This window comes from Apteryx mantelli, chromosome 2, assembly GCF_036417845.1.
Source record: "Apteryx mantelli isolate bAptMan1 chromosome 2, bAptMan1.hap1, whole genome shotgun sequence".
NCBI lineage: Eukaryota > Metazoa > Chordata > Aves > Apterygiformes > Apterygidae > Apteryx > Apteryx mantelli.
The window spans coordinates 164,016,905-164,037,784 of NC_089979.1; the positions used below are offsets into that span (position 1 = coordinate 164,016,905).

The 20,880-nt window shown below is 36.8% G+C and overlaps 1 protein-coding gene across 1 annotated transcript in view; it reads right to left on the reverse strand.

Annotated features, from left to right (window-relative positions):
- Positions 1 to 5,270, reverse strand: part of LOC106490277 (sodium channel protein type 5 subunit alpha-like) — a 45,732-nt gene extending 40,462 nt beyond the window's left edge. The window contains exons 1-3 of the mRNA XM_067292202.1: positions 5,004 to 5,270; positions 3,496 to 3,614; positions 1,051 to 1,140 (exon numbers count right to left, since the gene is read on the reverse strand). Coding sequence (XP_067148303.1) covers positions 1,051 to 1,140; positions 3,496 to 3,614; positions 5,004 to 5,270 — 476 coding nt within the window. The remainder of the gene's footprint in view (positions 1 to 1,050; positions 1,141 to 3,495; positions 3,615 to 5,003) is intronic.
- Positions 5,271 to 20,880: the final 15,610 nt, after the last annotated feature.

A 20,880-nucleotide genomic window follows, 5' to 3' on the forward strand; every position in this document is an offset into this window, starting at 1 on the left:
GATAGAAATAAAAATATTAATGTGATTGAGTTCAGACACATTCCACCTTTTCTATTATTTACTCACTGCACGGAGATGAAGGGAGATAGTGCAAAGTACAGTTGGACAGGATATGTATATATTGCTTTCAGAAACATCATGGGTGTAAGAGGATGCTTTCATGAATTTTAATAGGGTTTCCGTGTACAATTTTAGTAGCAAGATGTTCACATCAGTATAACATATCTGGATGAAGAATAGCTCACATTTCCTTATGAAAAGTTTTAAAAGATTGCATTTATGTTCTAAAGCACACTGAAAATTTTCAAAAACTTCAACATTCTGGCAAAGCAGTAACAGCATAGGGTTTTTTTTTATTTATAGCCTGAAAGGATTTCACATTTTATATATTTAGTCTGATGAGTACTGTATAACCAAAAGAAATCCTGCATAAACAAAGCTATCATTATCCCTGTGCTTATCCCAAAATATGAGGAGTAAAATTATGACACCTCTGGTGCCACAGCAAATTTTCAAGATTTAATTCCAGAACATTAACTAAAGTTACACAGGACAAGGTGCATTATTACAGAAGGTAACATGACATTTTAAATAGATGGCTTCCTAGTGCAAAGAACAGAACTGGGCTGTCCCCAGAAAACAGCAAGAGGGGACGTAATGAATATTTGCCTCTTTAAACTTTTTGCATGAGCTGGCCATAACAGACATTCAGGTTATTCCCTTAGTATGAGATATATTCAAAATTAGAATCCTGCTTCACAGCCTCTCCAAAAAGCTTAATCTTTAAAAGGAAAAATGGGGTCGTCTTCTGTTACAGCAGATGGTAACGTTAGTCAACTCAGGGAAAAGGGAAAATAGTGCACTTCTCTAAGAAAAGACATTGAAGCTCCACAGAAAGACTGGATTATACAACCATAAATCCAAATCTTCCTCACAGGTCTCTGAGTTTTTTCAAGCCCCAGAGTTAGACAGTCACATTATTTAATGTTTCAGTCCAGTATACTAGTCTCCTTGAAGAAAAAGTGAATAAATGGCAATTGAGATACTTACTCAGCCCAGTTGAGCCCTGCTGGAAGGTTAGCTGCAATTAAAGAAGCACAATTGAGTACCACAGTACATGTAATAAACACAACAAAGAATGTGAATAATAAGTTAAGGAAAATGCACTCTATTTTAAAACAATAAAGTTCAGAAAACCTGCTAATTTACACACACACACAAAAATACACATATTTAAATAATTGCTTTTCTGGTTTTGAATATGCCCAGGATTCCTCATGTTCCTTCCTAAGAAACTGATGTCAGATCAGATTTCTGCTCAGCTCAGTTAAGTTAATGATTAAAAAAAAATAACAATGAATGATCCCTATGTGAAGATGGTTTGGGAAGATGGGTATTAGTGGGAGATTCAGGTGGACAAAATAGATTGGACAGAAGAGATGAGAATCAAGCAAATTTGAGAGCCCTCAGCTGTCTAGTGCCATTTGAAACTTTAGAAACCTGTTTTTTCCAAGCAGAAACATGGAATAAACACAGTGAAAAAAAACATAATCCCATTGTTTTTAAGAAAATCTAGGAAAAACAGATGAAAAAGATAGGTTAATTATCAGTAAACAGTGTTCTTTGAAATTGGTAGTCCACATCTACATTCTAACAGTGAGATGCTCACGTGCTGCCACGAGTTCAGAAAGTTTTCCCTTGCAACACCTGTAGGAGAGGGCTCTAATGCAGAATCACACCCAGAGAAGAGGAGAAAGTGGGTAGGGCATGAATGTGGGTGACACATCTAGAAGAACAGCAGTTGCTCTTCTTAGTGGTCTAACCTTTCATTCTTAAGTAAATCCAAATGCAGATCCTAGCTGTAGATGACTCTAGGCCATTTTCTTCCTGCCATACAGAAGTGTCTCAAAGTCCCATCACACAAACAACATAAAAGGGGCAGGCCATAAGGACCTGAGTTTCCTTCACCTTTCTGGATACAGTGACAGTTAATAGAAATGACGCTGTCACAGACGAAGGGAAAACAGGCCAAACATTTAGATGAATGGTGAAAAGGAAGTGGAGGATGACATTCCACAAGACCCTCCTGGGCTGGGGAAACTCTTAAGGTTGATTTGAAGAAGAAAAGGAACAAGGTAGACACCTCACCAAAGTCTGTAACTGGCCAGTTCCAAAAGTGACTACACAGGAGGGGGGATGTAGCAGAGGGAGGAATGGGGAGGTCTTTGAGGATGCTAAAGCTGGAATCCAGCAAAGAAGCAACAGACTCCATTGCTGGAGAAAGTTTTCACTGTGTTTGAGTAAGACAGAATCTTACTTAGTCTAGAGTTCAATATTCCATTCACACCCCTTCTTGAGGCTTAAATAAGTAGCTGTGGTGACCCTTCATAGACATGTGGCTCCTTCCACAGCAGTAGAAGCATCTGAAATGAGGCTTAGAAAATTAAACATAACCCTCATGGTTGTCAAAAGGAGGCATCTGATGAAAGCATCAGAATCTTCAAGGAGTGGAATAAGCTTGTGATGCATGCAGTGAGAAAGGGCAAAGCACTTGAGCAGTCCAGTTCACAAGGATACTTGAGAAGAATGCCGAATACCGAGACAGGAAGGGAGAGACAATGCACCCTTTACCAGCATTGCAAAAGAAAACTTTCTTGTTGTATGTGGCAGGTCATGAGAATGTACCTAAGAAAAAACATCCTTTTATGAAAGTTCAATCTTTACCTAATAAAAACGGATTGTTTTTAAACAAACAATGGCCTTAATGTTAGTGATAATTTTGAATTGAATAGCAAATGTTGCCGTTTCTAACAGCATGAGTATGCATTCAAAATCAACCAGAATCTCCTTCTAATTCCTTTCCTTATTAGAGGATCTATTTCTACAAATTAATAAACCCAAATGAAAAGAGATATTTAAGAGCAGAAACCACTGAGCATACAGTTTTGCACCCACAAAAGTAACTCTTGCATTTTTACATCCTTTAGGTCTATGCTGATACATTTGGAAAAATATAAAAAAAGGAAGCCTTCAGAGCTGTCCAAATTTGAGTTTGAAATACCTTTCTTAGGCTAACACCAGAATCTTTCATCAAAGCACTGCTGTCATTCACTTTTCTAATGTTTTTAATTCCCTAGGGATTCTTTGTTCTTTTTTTTAATTATTATTATTAAAAATGTACGCTTCCCACCACAGTAGAGATTTAGAAAAAGTTCTGGAAAGGGCTAAAATATCATACAGGAGCTGCTAAATGTTGTTTTGTAACAATATCACCAAACCTGTTTAAATATGATCATTTTAACATATTTACTTGTAGCAACCACATGTAAATATCCTTGCTGTTATAAAACAAGATTCAATATATCTTTTTAAAAGTCTCTCAATATCATAGCCACATGAGCTTACCTTTAGCTTAGCAGGAACAGAGGAACAAAATGACAGAAAATAGTACAGTATATTTTAAAATTTAAATGATGGAAACCAATAAAAGGATATGAATGGACCAGAATTTTAATTGCTGCTTTTCTCACTGGATTAAAAGGACCAAGTATAAACAGAGCAGGCATAGCACTAAACCGGAAAATAGTCCTCCTTTCATTTAGCACCATGAAAGTCTATGAACAAAAGATTCATAGTATATGAAATATTTTCACGAAACAAAAATTTTCCCCCAAATTAAACAGTAACTTTTAAAAATCTTCACCTAGAACTATATCTAACTGTGTCTACGAGTATAGCTTTCTTGCATCCCTTGCATCCTTACCTGGAGCTGAGACCTAATGATTACTACATATTGAATGAAACACACCAGCTACACGTAAGTTTGCATTTTCTGTGAGGAGGAAGTAGGAACAGGTAGTGAGTGCTAGGCAAATGCTCATATTCACTTGGTCAAAGTAATTAAGGATACTGTTTTGGGACTATAATACTGGTGTCAATCATACTTAGAGGTATCTTACTCTTGGATCATTTCATAGGCTATGAAAGATTATTTAAAAAGTTAATACTATTCCAAAACTGCCAGAATCCGGTCCGGTCAAAGTAGGAATTTTCATTTTGAAACATCTCTAAACTATCAAGTAACTCTGTAAATTCCAAGTAAGCTATCCTAAGGTTCATTACTGCCCAGTACTGTTGCCAGATGAAGTAAAAACGAAATCTCTTAAATTAAAAACAGTGTTCACTAACATTTATGAAAATGCCTTCAACTGAATTAGCCTTAGTTTCTCTTCTCTTCATCAAGACCACCACCCTAATAAATGTGGAAAAAAAAGGATTATATTTCATTAACTTTTGGTGGCATATAAAAAATGGACCGGATGGAACCTTCCACTTTTCAGCTCAAGTCTGCTTCAGTAGTAAGCAATCATATAATAGAAGCTTAATCCCCAAAGGATTCCTAAAGCATTTACTTCACACACTCCCATAGACAACATAACACAAAAAACCCTTTGTAATAGCATGGGATATACCCCATATAAATACTGTACAATAAGCAAAGCTGATGAGACATTGTCAAATAATATAAAATTAATTTACTCTTCTAAGGAAAATTTATCTTTTTATTACACAGAGCACTGGAAATATTTCAAATATGTGTCTCCTAATTTGTAATTCAGCAAAAGTATCGGCACTTTGCCAGCAATTCCATGTGACCTACTGTTTGACAGGCACTGTTTATACTACAGTGAGTTCAGCTCCACAGACTTCATAGAGAGAGCTGCTCTAAATAACAAAGCATTAGTTACCTCAGAGTATGTTTTTCATAAAAGTGTATCATATTTTCATAATTAAAAATGCTTGTAGAGTGGGATTTAAAATACCTTTTCATTATAAAATATGGAGGATACCTTAGCACTCCTAACTTAGCAAATGCTAGTAATGTTCTAAGATCTGTCTAGAGAAGAATCAAAACCCACAATCCTCTGCATACAGCTATTTTTATCTTAAGACTTTAGCGTAAAAAAAATAAATAAATAAAAAACACTTTTGAAGGCTTTAACCTTGTGGTCACTGTAGTATGGATCAAAATCTTCCAGGGGTTCCCCAATGAGCTCTTCAGGAAGAGCCCCATAGAGAGAGGGCAGTTTTTTGCATATTTTCAGATCCAGCTGGGGATTAAGTTTATCTTCTTCAACTTGTTGATTCTCCTCCTTATTTTTATTTTGCCTGTTTTTTCTCTCAGCAATTCTTTTCTCAATTGCTGCCAAGGACTCAGGAGTGAAACGTCGAAAGCTGTTAATTTCTGATGACCAAAGCAAGGAATCCATTTTTCCTTCTATACATTTAATTCCAGAGCTAGAAATAACTTACAAGAGAAAGTTATCAATAACTAAAAGGTAACAGAAATAATACATCACGAAGACTAATACTTATTAGAAAAATTATTTCTGCCTCCTGTCGAGCCCTGTATAAAAATAAAGTAAAACCATCTAGAACCGCATTTATTTAGGAGAAAGGGTAATCCAAAACAACACTCACAAAGATTAACTACAATTGATTCTGGATTCCTCTTGTACAAGCCAGGCTGCAGAAGAGAGGCTTTTTCCTTCCTTCTTCCACTAGGAAGATACATCTGTATCAGAACCCTGAAAATCACCCATCGTTTCTCTCTGTAGCAACTTACAGTATTAGCAGTCTTGCAGCTTAGTTACTGTTCTTTTTGCAAGCAAAAGTTAGTTCCGTATCTACCATCCCTCTTTCTTACATGGGATCACAGAATAGTTTAATTGCAAGGGACCCTGAAAGGCCATTTGATCCAACCCCTCGCTCAAAGCAAGGCCGACTTTGAAGTTGTCAGGTTGCTCAGGGCCTTGTCCAGTAGAGTTTTGAACATCTCCAAGGAGATATTCCTGGTCCAAAGTAAAAACCGTACAATGAATGCCAGGTCTTTCCCTCACCAGTCTTGAGCTTCGCTCTCCTCAGGTTCTACTGTTTTGTTGGTCATGTGTGTGCTTTGCTCTTGCTGTTTTCAAACTACACTCTTAACCCTTTCCCTTTGCCACTTACACTCATGGCTGAAAAATACTCTGCTCAAGAGGCTTTTTTATAACTTTGTCGAGTAGCAGACTGAGAATGTGCCCACAACTGAGGCTATACCATATCTGGTTTGATTAAAAAGTGTTTGTATTTTTTTATTCATTAACGTTAAAAATAAACTGCATCACAAACACCTATAAATTTGCAAGGTCAGAAGGAACTAGATGCATATTGGGGGAAAAAATCTGAGCTTCAAATATGCCCCCAGATTTCTTGAAGATTTGTTGAAATTCATTTAACTTGACATGACTTACCATGAGCGTACGAAAGCTAATATGCATCACACTAGGAAGCACAGCGTGTTCCTTGATACTATTTCACTGCCACTTTTCTGACAAGTCCTGCATACTTTTACACCAAGACTTGATTAAGAGTCATTTAGTACACAGTTTCTCAAAAAATTAAAATAACACCAGTGATAGAACCGAGATAGCTGCTATGCTTAATTCTACCCAAGATCTACCCTTCTCTGTGTGCTTAGAAAAGCCAGGAACCTGCATTTCCTCAAAACTTCATACTAGGAGATGATTTGACCACTGATCAGCACTCATAAAGTTCCTTACCCACTAACAGATATGCAGTGTTCAAATAATGTAATGACACCATAAAAAGACTATAGCAAACGCAACAACCAAGTCTGGTATTACCTTCCTCACAAATGCATGTCAATAGGAAGATGAGTCTCTTCCAGGAGTCTCTCCTAGAATTTCACAGGTGATTTAATGCTTTGTGGGTCTGCAGTAGAGTGTCTTGTGTTTCTGGAAGTCCTGGTTATTTTAGTTTGCTTGATAACTGTTCTTTTCCACCCATTAGAGGAAATAAATTGCATTGCTATTAACTACCCTGATTTTAATCAGGTCTTTGACATGTTTATTCATGCTGACAGGTGTGGGTGTGACTGAAAACAGAGTTCTGCCCCCTCCTTACCAGCCTAGCAAAAGGTAGGTATGATGAAACAGCTTCACCTTATCACATATTCACAAATACTGCACTGATTTGTGGAGTTAGCAGGGTACCCGCAACAGTTTATTTTCAGTTATTCTACCTGAGCTGAAACCACTGAGAGAGGGGTATGGTGGCAAGATAATAACAAGGACTGAAACCCTGCAAGTGACTTAAGGCAAATCATTGTAAGTATTCAGTTACTAATTACTTCTGGCCCAAATTACCCACATTACTTGGCGATGATAGCGATTTATATGGCTGCAATTTTCATCCACAAAAAGGTGAAGAAGACTGACCCGTTAGAGGATGAGTCACCCTTTGTGACTCATGTCAAATCCAAATACTCCCATCTGCAAAACACTGTTACTCACCAGCTGGTCTTTAAAACACTCTGTGTTTTTGATTGCCCTAAGTCCGTCTGTGCAGCTTCAGTTTAGTGAGCTCAAGCAGGGACCATGATAGAGAATCAATACTGCCTTGTAGTTGTAGGTCTCTTCTCTAAATGTTAGATACTTTTCTTTAAAAAAAGAGTATGTGACTGACTGAAGCCAGAGCGATTTTGCAATGATTTCCCCCCCACACCCCGGGACTTTACGAGCAGGACCAAATCTGACCAGGGACCACAATTCAGAGATCAAAATTTACCATGCTAACAAACTGAAAGTGTATAATCAAAAAAATGTTATTTTGCAAAACCACATAGACCACTTCCATTGGAAAGCTCAAAAGATAAAGTGAAAAATCAATGTGTTCTCTTTCTTTTTTCAATTTTTATAATTCAGATTAATTTTATCCTCAAAGAGGTTTTAGGAAGAACAAAGAGACAGAGGTTTTTGATAACCGCATTAAGTGAAGTAAATGAAGCAAAGCAAATGTTTACAGTTAATACCAACATTGTTTGAGTATTAAATAAGGATTCAGGGACTGGATTTAAAAAAACTGAAGACTGAACCTGTCAAAAACAGTGATCACGAGTAAACAACACACATTCCCTTCAGCAGTGTCTGGAAGTCATAATTGGACAAATGCTCATGGATAATGTGAGAGGATTTCTTCAGAAGACCTGAAACACCATGCTTACTTTGGCATGGAACAACACACTTTGTCCTTTCATCAACTACCAAACATTTATAGATTGTGAATTAGGTCAGGTAAAAGCAAGCTAAGAAGACCTGTGATTGAAAAAAATCCTTAAGATACAGATGACTAAAAATACAGGCTAACGTGCAGATCTGTTAATTCCTAATACAAGATAAATAAGTAATTTCCATTTTAATTAAGAAATGGAAATCCTATGACAGGTTTTGATACCCTGTTCCTATAGATAATGGTCCAGCAATAACTGACATAAATGCACTTGTGGGACTTCCAGTTACTAAAGAACCACTCTCTACAGGATCAAAGATACAAAAAACTGTCACTGAACTCACATTTTTTTCTAAGTAGAAATTACTTATTTTTCTCATCTTAGGAAGAACTGAAATCAAGGTATACAGACAGTCATAGTTTTAGGTTCATCTAACTGGCTTAGGGCACTTTGGGTACTGTAAAAACATCAAGCATCCTTTTATGTCAAAAACAAGAGTTCCAGATATACTGATGCAACTTCCCTAACAAATGATCTACAGTAGTAGAAAGAGATAACAAGAAGTCATTAAATAAAACAGATACACAGGCAGAAAACACAGACCTTAGCAATTACAATACAATTATCTATAAAAAATTCTTAAGAAAAAAGCAGGACAATTTTCTCCATAATAGCAAAGCACTGCCAAAAAAAGAATCCATTAATACAATGTTTCACAAACACAAATTACAAAATGCTCATTTAGATGATGACTAATCACTAGAGATAATAACTAACCAATTTAGACATTTAGAATGAAAAAAAAAAATACAAGTTCAAGCTTTACATGCAGCTCCTTAATTTGGTTTCATCTATGTGAAATTCAGAACTCCTTTCAACTCTCTAAAGGTATGAAAAGTTCCTTTTATATGTGGTAATGTATTACCAATAATTGACCAATAATATTCAACAGTTCATAAGAGAGGAGTTTAATAGAACTACAAAACACATTCAAAGTCAGCAAGGGGTGTTTTTTGATGGGAAGGCATCCCCCACGGATACAATAGGAAAACTGGTAGAAATATGAATAGAAAAATGCCCTTATTTTGCATTTCAATTTAGTTCTATCATGTATAATTTAGTTCTGAATCTCAAATCATTTCTCTTCACTCATTCAATCTCTCCTGTGAGCATTTGGATTTGAAGAAATAAAGGGTAAACTGGAACTATGTATTTAGTTTGTTTTTAATATGTATTTAGTAAATTATTTCACAAGGAACACAGAATAAAATGCCTCCCTGTGGCAGGATTTTGTTAGAAAGCACAAAATCAAATAATAATATGCTTAAACATAGGTCAAGAAGCACCTTAAAATGATTAAACAAAAAATAAGTAAACACATCGCAGTACTTACCCTGAGAGCCACCACCACAGGACTGGAATTATTAAAACTTGTGTTCTAGCCAGAGCCCTGTTCATTTTTCAGTACTCATCCTCAGTATTTTCAAAAAACTTGTTTTGACCACACTATATAATTTTCCAATCTCATTTTGAGGGAAAAAGTGTAAAATCAAATTTTAGTAAATCTTCCACACAGTTCAGACAACCATATGAACAAAACATCCAAACCCAAATATTTCAAGTAGTTCATCAAAGAGTACTTACCCAAACTCAGCTGTATGCGTCACATACTATTTTGGTTCATATCACAAAATTGCCCTTCCAGCTCTATGGATGAAATCAGTAGTGTTTTTAGTACCTTAATGAAATACAAATTCATATTAAGACACAGGCCAGATGTGCAGAAGCAAAAGGATGTTACATCCATAGATTCAGGCTGTAGATAAAGACATCTAAATTGAGGTTCTACATGTGAGCAAGGCATTTTAACTCCCACTATAGTCAGTGGATATCTAGTGGCAAATACAGACATTCAAAGCTGTAGAGCTATTCCAGAGGACCAAAGCAAGACAGCTACTTTAGAATGACCTAAAACTCCATTGATAATATTAACTAAATCTCCACTGACTGTAATGGGAGATTAAACACCCAGATCGTGCACAGACAGCTGCATTTAGGCACCTAAACATAGATGTCCATCTTGCACTGAATCATTCCACAGCTGACAAAACTCCCCTTTCTGTTAAGCAGACATCTCTCACAGTCTAGATTCACCTTTCCATATAACACACAAGAGCAGAACGGGATGTCAGAAAAATAAACTATTTGCTAAATAAATAAATAGCTAATCTATTTCAGATTTCAAACTTTACCTTTAATCAATTGACCATACTCAAGAAGAAACACTGGCCTGAAAACTCTGATCTGAATGTTACAAACATCTCCAAATGCATCATCAGCTTTACATTTGGGTGCACTAGGCATATATACTGTAATGAATGCCCGTTATTTAAAAAAAAAGATTATATTCCATAAAAGATGATTAAAAAAAATCAAAATGCCATTTTATATGCAGCTCAAAATACTTTTGAAAGAGATGAGCTTCAAGCAAAAAAGAGAAAAATGAGAAAACAGCTCACAGCAACACTTTATAAAATAGGCTAAGAATTCTCTCTTGTTTTTGTACAATAGGTCACAGAAAAAAAGCCTCCTACCCAATTTCAATAAAGAGAAAAAATTTTTTGCTCTATGATCGCTGATTTCTTCTGTCTGACTACCAGTAACTATCAACAGAATTAACTGATTGATTTTAGTCCTTTCTAGAAGCAAACTGGGAAGTACATCACATTTCTTGTAGTACTGTTATTTCTAAAATACACGGTCATTTCCACCTAACACCTTTTCCCCCGCTCTCTCCCACCCCCTGTGCCCATGAAAACTTTGTGTATGGATAAAAATCCATCTCTCTTTTTTTGAGACCTAAAATAAAAAGTTACTCAGAACATCATTTTGTTATTAGAAAATCTATTCACATATTAGATCCAATTTTGGAAATGGACGCAACAGACTACAGTATGCAGTACTTAAATGTTCCGACAAAATCACTCACCAACGTTTCTGAGAGAGAAACATTCCCAATTTGTGCAGGTAACCAAATTTTACTATCTGAAGATAATTACAGCTCAGACTAGATATCCCTAAAGTCAATTTGAGGACTGCAGTACATCGGCCAATAAGCTTCATATACCAAACAAACAAAACAAACAGCAGTCAGAAATTAATGAGAGAAATACTAACCTTTAGAAAAAAGTTATTCTGCCGCATGTAAAATGAATAGCTGCATATTTACAGGAATATAGCGATTCTACATTAAAAACACATCTTATATACATTCTAACTATACCTAAAATAAAACCAGACAAGACCGATAAGCATATGTGCATATATTTTATACATATATGTACATGCACAAATATCCCTGAATATTTTGAATATATGCAGATTTAAATAAACAAATTCAGTAATGGAGATTCCTCATAGTATACAAGTATTTAGCCACAACAAAATACAACGTTCCCTTCTAAACAGAAACTGATTTCACACTGATCTCATAAGCTAATTTCTGCTAACTCATATCTTCTAAGAGACGGAAAATCTTAATTTTCTTACCTTCACCATTCCGTTCTGAAGAACATCCTTTTTACCTATCTAGCTCCCACTCGGAAAGTTTTCTTTTGTATTGGAATGCCTGGGGGAGGGATCAAGAGGGAGGAGTTTGGTTGTTCTTCTCCTGACTGCAATATATAGAAGTCAGAGATGTCACACTGCAATTAAAGAAAAAAATGAGGGGGTAATACATTTGAAGAATAATCATTTCAATATTACTCAATGATTTTACTTCTGCTGAAATGGTAGTGGCATTAAAAAGGGTAGTTTTGGTTCAGTTAGAAATATATATGTAGAAACACAAAAGCAAAAGCTGTCCTGCTTCACATTTTATTCTGAGGTTTTAACCAGCTAAACTTCCAAAATACATTAAATACTGGCACAAACTTTGCCCTTCATTAAAAGTTTTTGGTTAGAAATTGCAATCACATATTACTGTTTTCCTTCCTTAATTCCTATTTCTTATTATTCCCAGACCATGTATGCCCACTGTATTTTACACAAAAAAAAACTCAAAAAAGTCAAATATACTAACACATACAAGATCTGAGCCCAAAATACATTCAATATTACATGTTGTCATAACTTCTATTACAAAATATAAGCCTTGTTGGAGCAAGATAAAAGCCACATTTTTCCTCATATTTGAAACTTTATAGGGTTTTGAAAATAGAAGTTGTGTATAAAACCTGCTAGCAACACACATAGGATAGTAACAGGTATAAATTACTGGTAAACCATATAGCTACAAACTGTTACTTCTCTTACAGTTATTTCAACAGCATTCATTATCGTCCAAAAATTATTTTATTCTTTATTGGGTAGACTCAGGATCTTTCCTGACAGATGAGAGTTACGTACCATGGATTTTGCTGGAAGAATCGTACTGAAGGAAGTATGTTGTCCTTAAAAGCTAGTCAGCCTTAATGCATGCAAACAGAAAAACAACTGCCATCAAACACTTTGTTTGATAGCTATCATCACCAAAGGAAAAAACTAAAGATGGTTTTAAAGAAATAAAGACGCTAAGTGTTTTGTGTTGCAAGCAACAATAAGCCACTTTAACTTCAAGCGTAAATTATTTTTCCAGAAAGCAATAGTATGTTCTCAAGACAAGAGCAATTAAGAGAGTGGACTTTTAAATATCAGTAAATAAGCACTTTATAATGGCACTAAAGCTACTACCGTCAAAATCAGCCAAATTTATAATGCTACATCTGCTCATATCACTAACTACAAAAGAGATCCTTACCTGAGCATGGATTTTCTGCTGTTTCCTCTTCATCATTCTCATTCTGTAAAAAGGAGTAACGAAGGTGTAATGAAGACAAAACTCAGGCAAAGAGCTGCACTCCTGCCTTTTTCACAGACTGAAACATCTAAAAGCTGAAGAGAGGAGAGCGTGGAAAAATTAGGGTTTTTTTATCCATAGCTAATAAAAGCAAGCTTAGGATTTGCAGCTAAAAGCATAACATTTAGATAGCAACTGCTCTTGTGTTACTATTTGGAATTTAGTTCCAGCTATTAGGAAGGCAGTTTAAATGGGGGGGAGGAGGGAGAGGCAGAAAACTAGCTTTAGAGAAAAACCATTGTTTTCTTCTCAGTATCCTGCATTATTCCTCAATATATGGAAAGAAAACAATAAGTTGAAGTTTAACAATAAAAAGATAATGTTCAGTACAGAAATAACTAAGTGCCTGTTCATTTAGTCGTCATGTACTTGACATAAATCCATCACTTCCATTAACTGTGAAGTGTAGCATTCTTCTTTTTCCTTTTTATTGCCAGAGCATAAGAAAAATATTTTTCCTTGTTAGCATTAGTACACTACCATTAGTCTAACGACCAGGAGTGTGCAGATGTCAAGAGCTGAAGAAACAAATTTTTGTACAATTAAATATATCTCGTGACTGTGCCACAGCTCTAAACACTAGATTCTACTTTAAATTTACTTTTCAGATAAATATTGCTAATTAAAAGTCTCAAGGCATCTGAGACCTCTCCTTAGACCCACTGATCCTCAAATTCTCTCCAGCCTCCTCATCTGCCCATTTTGACCTACAAAAAGTATTCTATGGGGCAACCTTAGAAATCTGGTTCTCCACACTATCTTATATTCAGCGGGATAAGACAGGCAATGCTTGCCTCTGTTTTAGAGGGAGAAGGATTTATACAAGGTTTTTCTTCTCTCCCCTGCCTCCCCTTTTTGATTATAAAATAGTAAGTTGTCCAGTCACTATAAATCATTAGATGGGAGTGACATAAACTTTCATAGCCCAGATAGAAATATATTTGATCTCGCAGTAAGGAAGGGCGATCTATGAGAGGAAATGGAACTTAAATTTCAAACAAGGTTCATTATAATCTTCTGACATATCTGAAAATCTAATTCTGAAACGTATATACTGATCTATTCAACAGCCTCGCTATTTATTTTTCACACAATACCCCTACACAGATAGTTTTAATAAGTCTTTATTTTACAGATAGTGAGAAAAACATTAATCTTATCAAAACTCAAGTCAAAATCAGCATTACTTTAATGCTAAAAACATCTATTAGCTTCGTAACAGAAGGAAAATTACTCCACCTTGAGAAAGACATTCCTTTTTTTTTTTCAAGAAATGGATCCTGCAAAACACAGTTATACCATACGTAACTAGATTGTGGCATCCATTGGTGAAGAAGTCTATTGAATCTGATATAAAATATCTTTTGTCTAGTTTAATTTAGGTTAAGATCTTCTCGGAGACAAATCATGGCTGCTAGCTACGGAGCTTCTTGCACCTTCTGATTCCACTCTCTGTCCATTAGTGAACACTGAGACAGTATGGTGATGCCCGTAATCCTCTCTAAGAGGACAGACAAAAAAAATCTAGATAGAAAACACTAGTTTCTCTAGGTAGGGATCTGATTTTCTCTTAAGACCTCAAAGCTGAGCACTGCCCTGGAACAACAGTGCTCAGTACCAATTTTCAGAACGAGAACCACATGACTCCCTTGACTCTGCTTGTAACAGAATTATCACTGAATACAGCCAGGGACAGCTGTTCTTCTTTTGGTGTAATGGCTCTTCAGCTGGCCATCATCCAAGCCATCCACATCACAGCAACAGAAGACGCCAAGATGATCACACAAACATGGTCCTCTCGATGACTATTTGCCAAGGCACTGATGTCAAATACAACAAAAAAATAAGTACACTTCCCAATCTATGTATAGAAAGTCTTTACGGGAAAAAGCTTGTGTGTTCCAAAGAAAGACAAGCTAATCCAAAATCATCTTGGTTATGTCTTTCAGATGAGTACCTTTGCAAAATGTATTGCTAAATAAAACAGTCACCAGATACAGCAATAGCCTCCACAGTAGCGGCCATTAAGAAGTGGAGACCTGACTTGATCACATCATACAAAACTACAGGAGAATCAGAGCTCTAATAATGGAGGGCTCTTCAATCCAATGAAGAAAGGAAAAGCTGGAAGTTAAACCTAGTAAAATGTGGTCCAAAAATAAGGAACCCATATTTAACAGTAAGGACAATTAATTGTGAATAGTTGTGGCCTTCTATTCTCAAATAAGCAAAAGTTTTAGTGTTTTTATCAGATTAGTCCTTCATTCTCTATTCCCCACCTGGCCCTGTATACATACCAACACAGTTTAAGAAGTGATGGTAGATTTTCATAGTACAATATTTCTCATTTATTACACTTATTTGGAGCGGTATAATAGTTATTAATTCTGATGCTTACAGTTCATAAATGATATTTGTGTATGTACTTGTTTATGTAATGGTGGCAGTTCATTGCTCAGCACTTCAGACTCTTCGGTAACGCAAGCAGACATCTTTGCATTGGATATACTTGCAATAGAAACATTATTTGCAGCCACAATTGCTCGGGTGGGGATTTCTGTTCACTACAGCTGCAGCTTCAGAGAATTTGTGATTCTCCATCTCATCCGTAACTTAAACCTGCAGATAGGGAGAGGTGTGCCCACAATTTGGGGAATACCATAAAACAGCTGATATATCACATTAAGTGCTATCTCTAAATAATGCACACAAGCTTATTACAATGTAAATACAAATGCATCCATCATGGGCTGAATAAATTCAACTACTGGCCAGGAGATTCAGGAACCCCCTTAGGTTCAAGACCTAAGTAATCAAGAGATGCCAGGAATGTCTGCCATAAAACATCATATCCACGGAACAAGAGTGATGTGGAATAAAGACATGGCAAAAAGAGAAGTATTGGGGAGATATGCCTTCTTTGCTATACTTGGAATGCACAATAATATATATTTAACAAAACACAAAAGAACACAAACACAGAAACAGTATTATATTATACAAATTACATAAAGGTCTGAGTCTGTCACTCAACAAATTTTACTTAAGGAGGAACTGCAGGGCTGAGGCTAAGAAACATTTCTGAGCTAAACTAAAGGTGTGTCCAAATCCTTTTTAGAAAAGAATGTAATAGTATAAAGTAGCTAATGTATTTATTAAGATAATAATTTGTATGATTCCCATTTCCCATTGTTCATACTGCACAATAGAGTAAGAAATTACACTGACATGAAATTTTGTATCTTTGAAATAGCTAATTGGTTTTACAGAATAACAGGAAATGGCTTTTATGGTAAGTACGCATTAAAGGCATTGTTACACAAATGAGCTTTCTGGCTAATGACCTAATGTGCACTGAATAAGGCTGAAAATTAGCTCAGTGCCTAAAGACAGTTATTCCATCTATTTCTTCTTGGCATTCTGAAAAAAAATATACATATTAGTAGGTTTGAAATATTTTATATTCCTCAAAAGTAAGATGCTATAAGAATGAAAAACATTACTATTAGCATCTATGAGAGATTTCCAACCTTTCTGATGCACTGTTTTTTACATAGTTTCTTCATGAAGTGTCACCTTTTATTATATGGCTCCAAACATGATTATGAAGTGGCAGCTACCACAGCCCTAGCAAAGACTGGGTCATTTAATTTCAAATATATTTCTTACTGCAGCTCCCTGTAAGATTAAAGTCTCAACCTCACCTTTTTGGCAGGGATGCAACTGATAAATTTTTTGCAATACCAAACAGCTTTACAAATTAAAAAAAATCCAAACGAGCCATATATGCCAATGAACTGGAATACAGTATTTTGTTCTCAGATAAATGCGAAAAAAAAAACTCAAATCAAAATTTATGCTGAAATAATTATTCTCCAAAGCCTCCCAGTTTCAATTCTGTCCGTCCCTCCTGTCTAGCTAGCTAGGGCATCTGATTTATCAAAACAACTTAAAAACTTAGTTTTTTCTTTGTTTTCAGTTGCCATCATCCCAGTTCCACATTTTCTACTCACATCAGGTGGCAGTCATTAAAAATGAATGAGCAGTCAATGTTTTGCTATATACCTACAGAGCCCTTTGCTCATACATGGTCTAGTTGTGATACATGCCCAAACCCACCAGCTGCCTTAGTGACTCAGGTAAGTCCCTCTCACTCCTCCACGCTACTGAAGAACCTAACACCTCATCCAGCAGGCAAAAAGAGAGTGAGTGTAAACTGATTTGCAGTATTTTTCATTAAACTTCTACAGATATTCACTCATTCTAAACATCAACCACACTGCAACAAGCATAATATAGAAATTTGGTGTATTTGCCAGACTGTTTTCTAAAACTACAACTTTATTTCAGATGATATTCTGCAGCTTTTCAGAGCTTAATCCAACAGCAAGAGGCACAGTTTTAAGCTCACCACTTTCAGAGAACCACAGTAAAGCTTGTAACTATTGTATAGGCTGTGTAAGCATACTTTTGTGACTTTTACAACAGATTTTTGACATGAAGGATTCAAAAAATAGTGGATTATATAACTTGAATAAATATCTTGCTTATGGAGAAGTGTAGAATATAAAATCGCAGGAAAATTCAGCCACGCAATAAAATTAAATAGGACTTAAGATCACCAGGCTTCACATCCCATAAAATACTGACTAAATGCAGTAATTTCAAACAGTCACATCTGAGTCATATCCCTAAATTATATATTGGCTACAATACTTCTGGCTTCAAGCTATGTAGACTCTATCATGTCCCTTGGGGATTTTTTTCAGTGATTAGCTAGTCTTAAAACATGCATCTTCTGCCTGTCTTGAATTTATCTAGCTCATCTCCCAGCTATGGAACCTGTTAAGGTTTTTCCTGGTGGATTAAAGAGGCCTTCCTTTATGAAAACCCGTTTCCACTTGTGGATGCCTAACTATACAAAAAATGAGGTTGGAAGGGATCTCCTAAAGGCATCTAGTTCATGCTCTAGCCCAAGGCAGCATCAACTATGCTGATGTAATTCCTGGAGCTATTTGATACAACAGATGGTGATTCCAAAACCTCCATATGCAACATACTCTAGTGCTTCACTATCCTTACTGCCAAAAAGGTTTTTCTGGTGTCTCATCTGAATTTCCTGATCCGCAATTTCAGCCCATTACTTCTTGTCTCATTCATCATGGACATGAAGGAGAGTTTATTCCATATTTCTTTTTATTTATTTGAAAAAGGCTATCATGTTTTCTCTCTTCTTCTGTAGAAAAAATCCATCTGGACTTTTCATCATCAGTCATACTTCTCAGGCCTCAAATCATTCTTACAGTGTATTTCCGAATCCTTTTAACATTTTTTGGAAACCTGTGAATGTCAAACCTCACAAAGTGGGACTGAAACAGCAGACAGAAGAAGCAGGGAAATGCTATTGCATTCTTGAGTCTACTACTACAGAGGAAATATTACCTTTATATTCTTACTTATTACAGTGATTATTTACCCAATAAGCATTTCTATTCCTGACACTTCCATCCTACTTTTTACTTGTCTCAACCTTCTGGCTTAACTCCTTAACCCTGTTCAATTCTCCCCACTTCCTTTTTGGCTCAACCTCCTTTTGCTCACACTGATGTTTTCAGAAGCTCACAATTTAGCCAAAGATGAATTTCATGGAAATTGAAAAGTCACCTCTGAACTCATATATGTTCCTTCTCTCTCCCTAATATCAAAAACCTCACTCAACACCCAAAGGAGGAACCCAAAATGGAAGCTGGCATATGGAAGAGTTAATTTTGTCACAGTTAAGCAAGTGAATGTAGAGTCTCACAAAGAAAAGCAAAGAGATAACATTATAAATTAGATCATCTTATCACTTTCCTAAAATGAGACAAACGTGATGAGATGCTGAAGGTTTTACTGCATAACAAAGAAAATATTACTTACCATATTTTTTGCATTATCTTACCCTTAGAACTTAAGGGCTCTGGGTTAGTTTAGGCTTGCCAAACATACACAAATCTTAGAAACTTATCATAACTAATATCTTTAGCAGCCTTCAGCAAACACGAAGCAAATATGATAGTCCTTGGACTAGACGATCTTCAACAACTGTTTGATATAAAGGGCTCGCTATGTATTTTTTTCTATTTCAAGTTAATGAATTGTTGATCTGAAAGAATTAAGAAGCACTGTATTTTATACATATTAACAGCAGTGACTACCCATGAATAGCCAGTTCTTTGACATGCAAAAAGGAAAAAGTTTAAAAATCACCTAATAATGTAAAGAAACAAAGGTCCTCAGTCCATAAGTAAATTCAACTTTAAACCAAACATACAAAAAATGCACACTGCCCTTGAAGACACAACATGAAGAAGATTAACTTTATCAAATGAATAACCCATTGGTGATTAAGGATTATGAAATGATAATTAAGATTTATGAATGGAATTATTATTTCAGTTTATCAAAGAATGTCACAAAAATCATAAATGCAAACATTTCAGTATCTTTAAAAGATAATAAGAAATGACATTAAAATATGCACAGAACTGTTGTGCTGTGAACTCTTCAACATTTTAATGGACTAATGCATACTGAAATCTAGTGAGGCACTTTGCTTATTTACTTAAGTAGAAGACTTCACACTGCCTCGTTCTTCTCCAGCCCAGAATCTGATAAAATTCTGTGCATGACAGCATCTGAGATTCTTTGATAATTACCACTGGCCTGAAGCCAATACATAACTGAGCTCTTCTCAAAAAAAGCTTTAATTTTATCTTAGAAAAAATGAAATAAATTAAACACAATAAAACTGCTTCGTACTTGTCTATGAAGTGCCTCGAATCATATTACTACTGTAATAGGACAAAATAGTAGAAATGCTGGAGTTAAGGGTGGGCTTTGGTCAAGGAAGATCCCCTTTAAGAACCATACCCTCCACCTGCAGCTGTGATGAGAACATGGTGCACTCAGAAATGCTAGAAAATGTAATCTATATCAAAATAAACAAAGTTTATATGTTTATTAGCAGAAGTGAAGTAGCTATTGAATCTTTCGCTTATGGCTGCAACCAGCATCGAACAAGCATGAGAATATGAACCAACATCTTTTTTTCCCTCATCCCTTTTTTCCTCTCCTAGTCAAAATTTTTTTTTCCACTAATTAACTATTATCTGCTCATCCCACCAAGCTCTTCTTCTAACCATCTTCACTGTTTTGCAGTCCTGCCATTAATGAAGCAATTGGTACCACAAAACTGCCTTCTACCTAGACAGTCCCCCACGCAACTTTACAGAGGCGCCACCCGGGTGATGAAAGCTCCTCGGGGCCAGGGCGGGATGTCCGCCGAAAACACAAAGCGGCCGGGCCGGGCCGCGCAGGAGCTGCCTTCTCCCTGGCCCCGCGCAGACGGCAGGACACGGTTTGGACCGGCACCCGCTGGCCGCACGGAAAGGGAAGGATGCTTTCAGGACAAGGGGACATAAGGAGGCACCGCTGAGGAGCGCGCTCCCGTTTTCAGGGCCTCTTTCCCGTTAGACAAAACACTGCCGCCGCCTCGAGCTCCCGGGGGAGGGCGGGAGGGGTTTTTCTATGAGCGCGGTACTCTTTTTGTAACACCTGAGGCGGCTGCGACAACGCAGCCTCGCACAGAGGCTCGGGCACGATCCCCCTTGAGCATCTGCCCCGCGAGGCACAGCCCGGGGAGGAAGGCGCACGGGGGAAGAGGCAGCGGCCGCAGCCAACATGGCGGAGCCGCCGGCGGCAGCGCCGGGCCCGCGCGGCCCCTGGGCGGAGCCCCGCCCCCTTCAGGCCCCGCCCCCCGCAGCTCCCCTAGCAACGCCTCGGCCCGGGCTGCGCGGGCATAGGGCGGGAAAGGGGCGGGACTTCCGGCGCGGCTTGCCCTCCTCGGAAATGACATCAGAGTGTCAACATG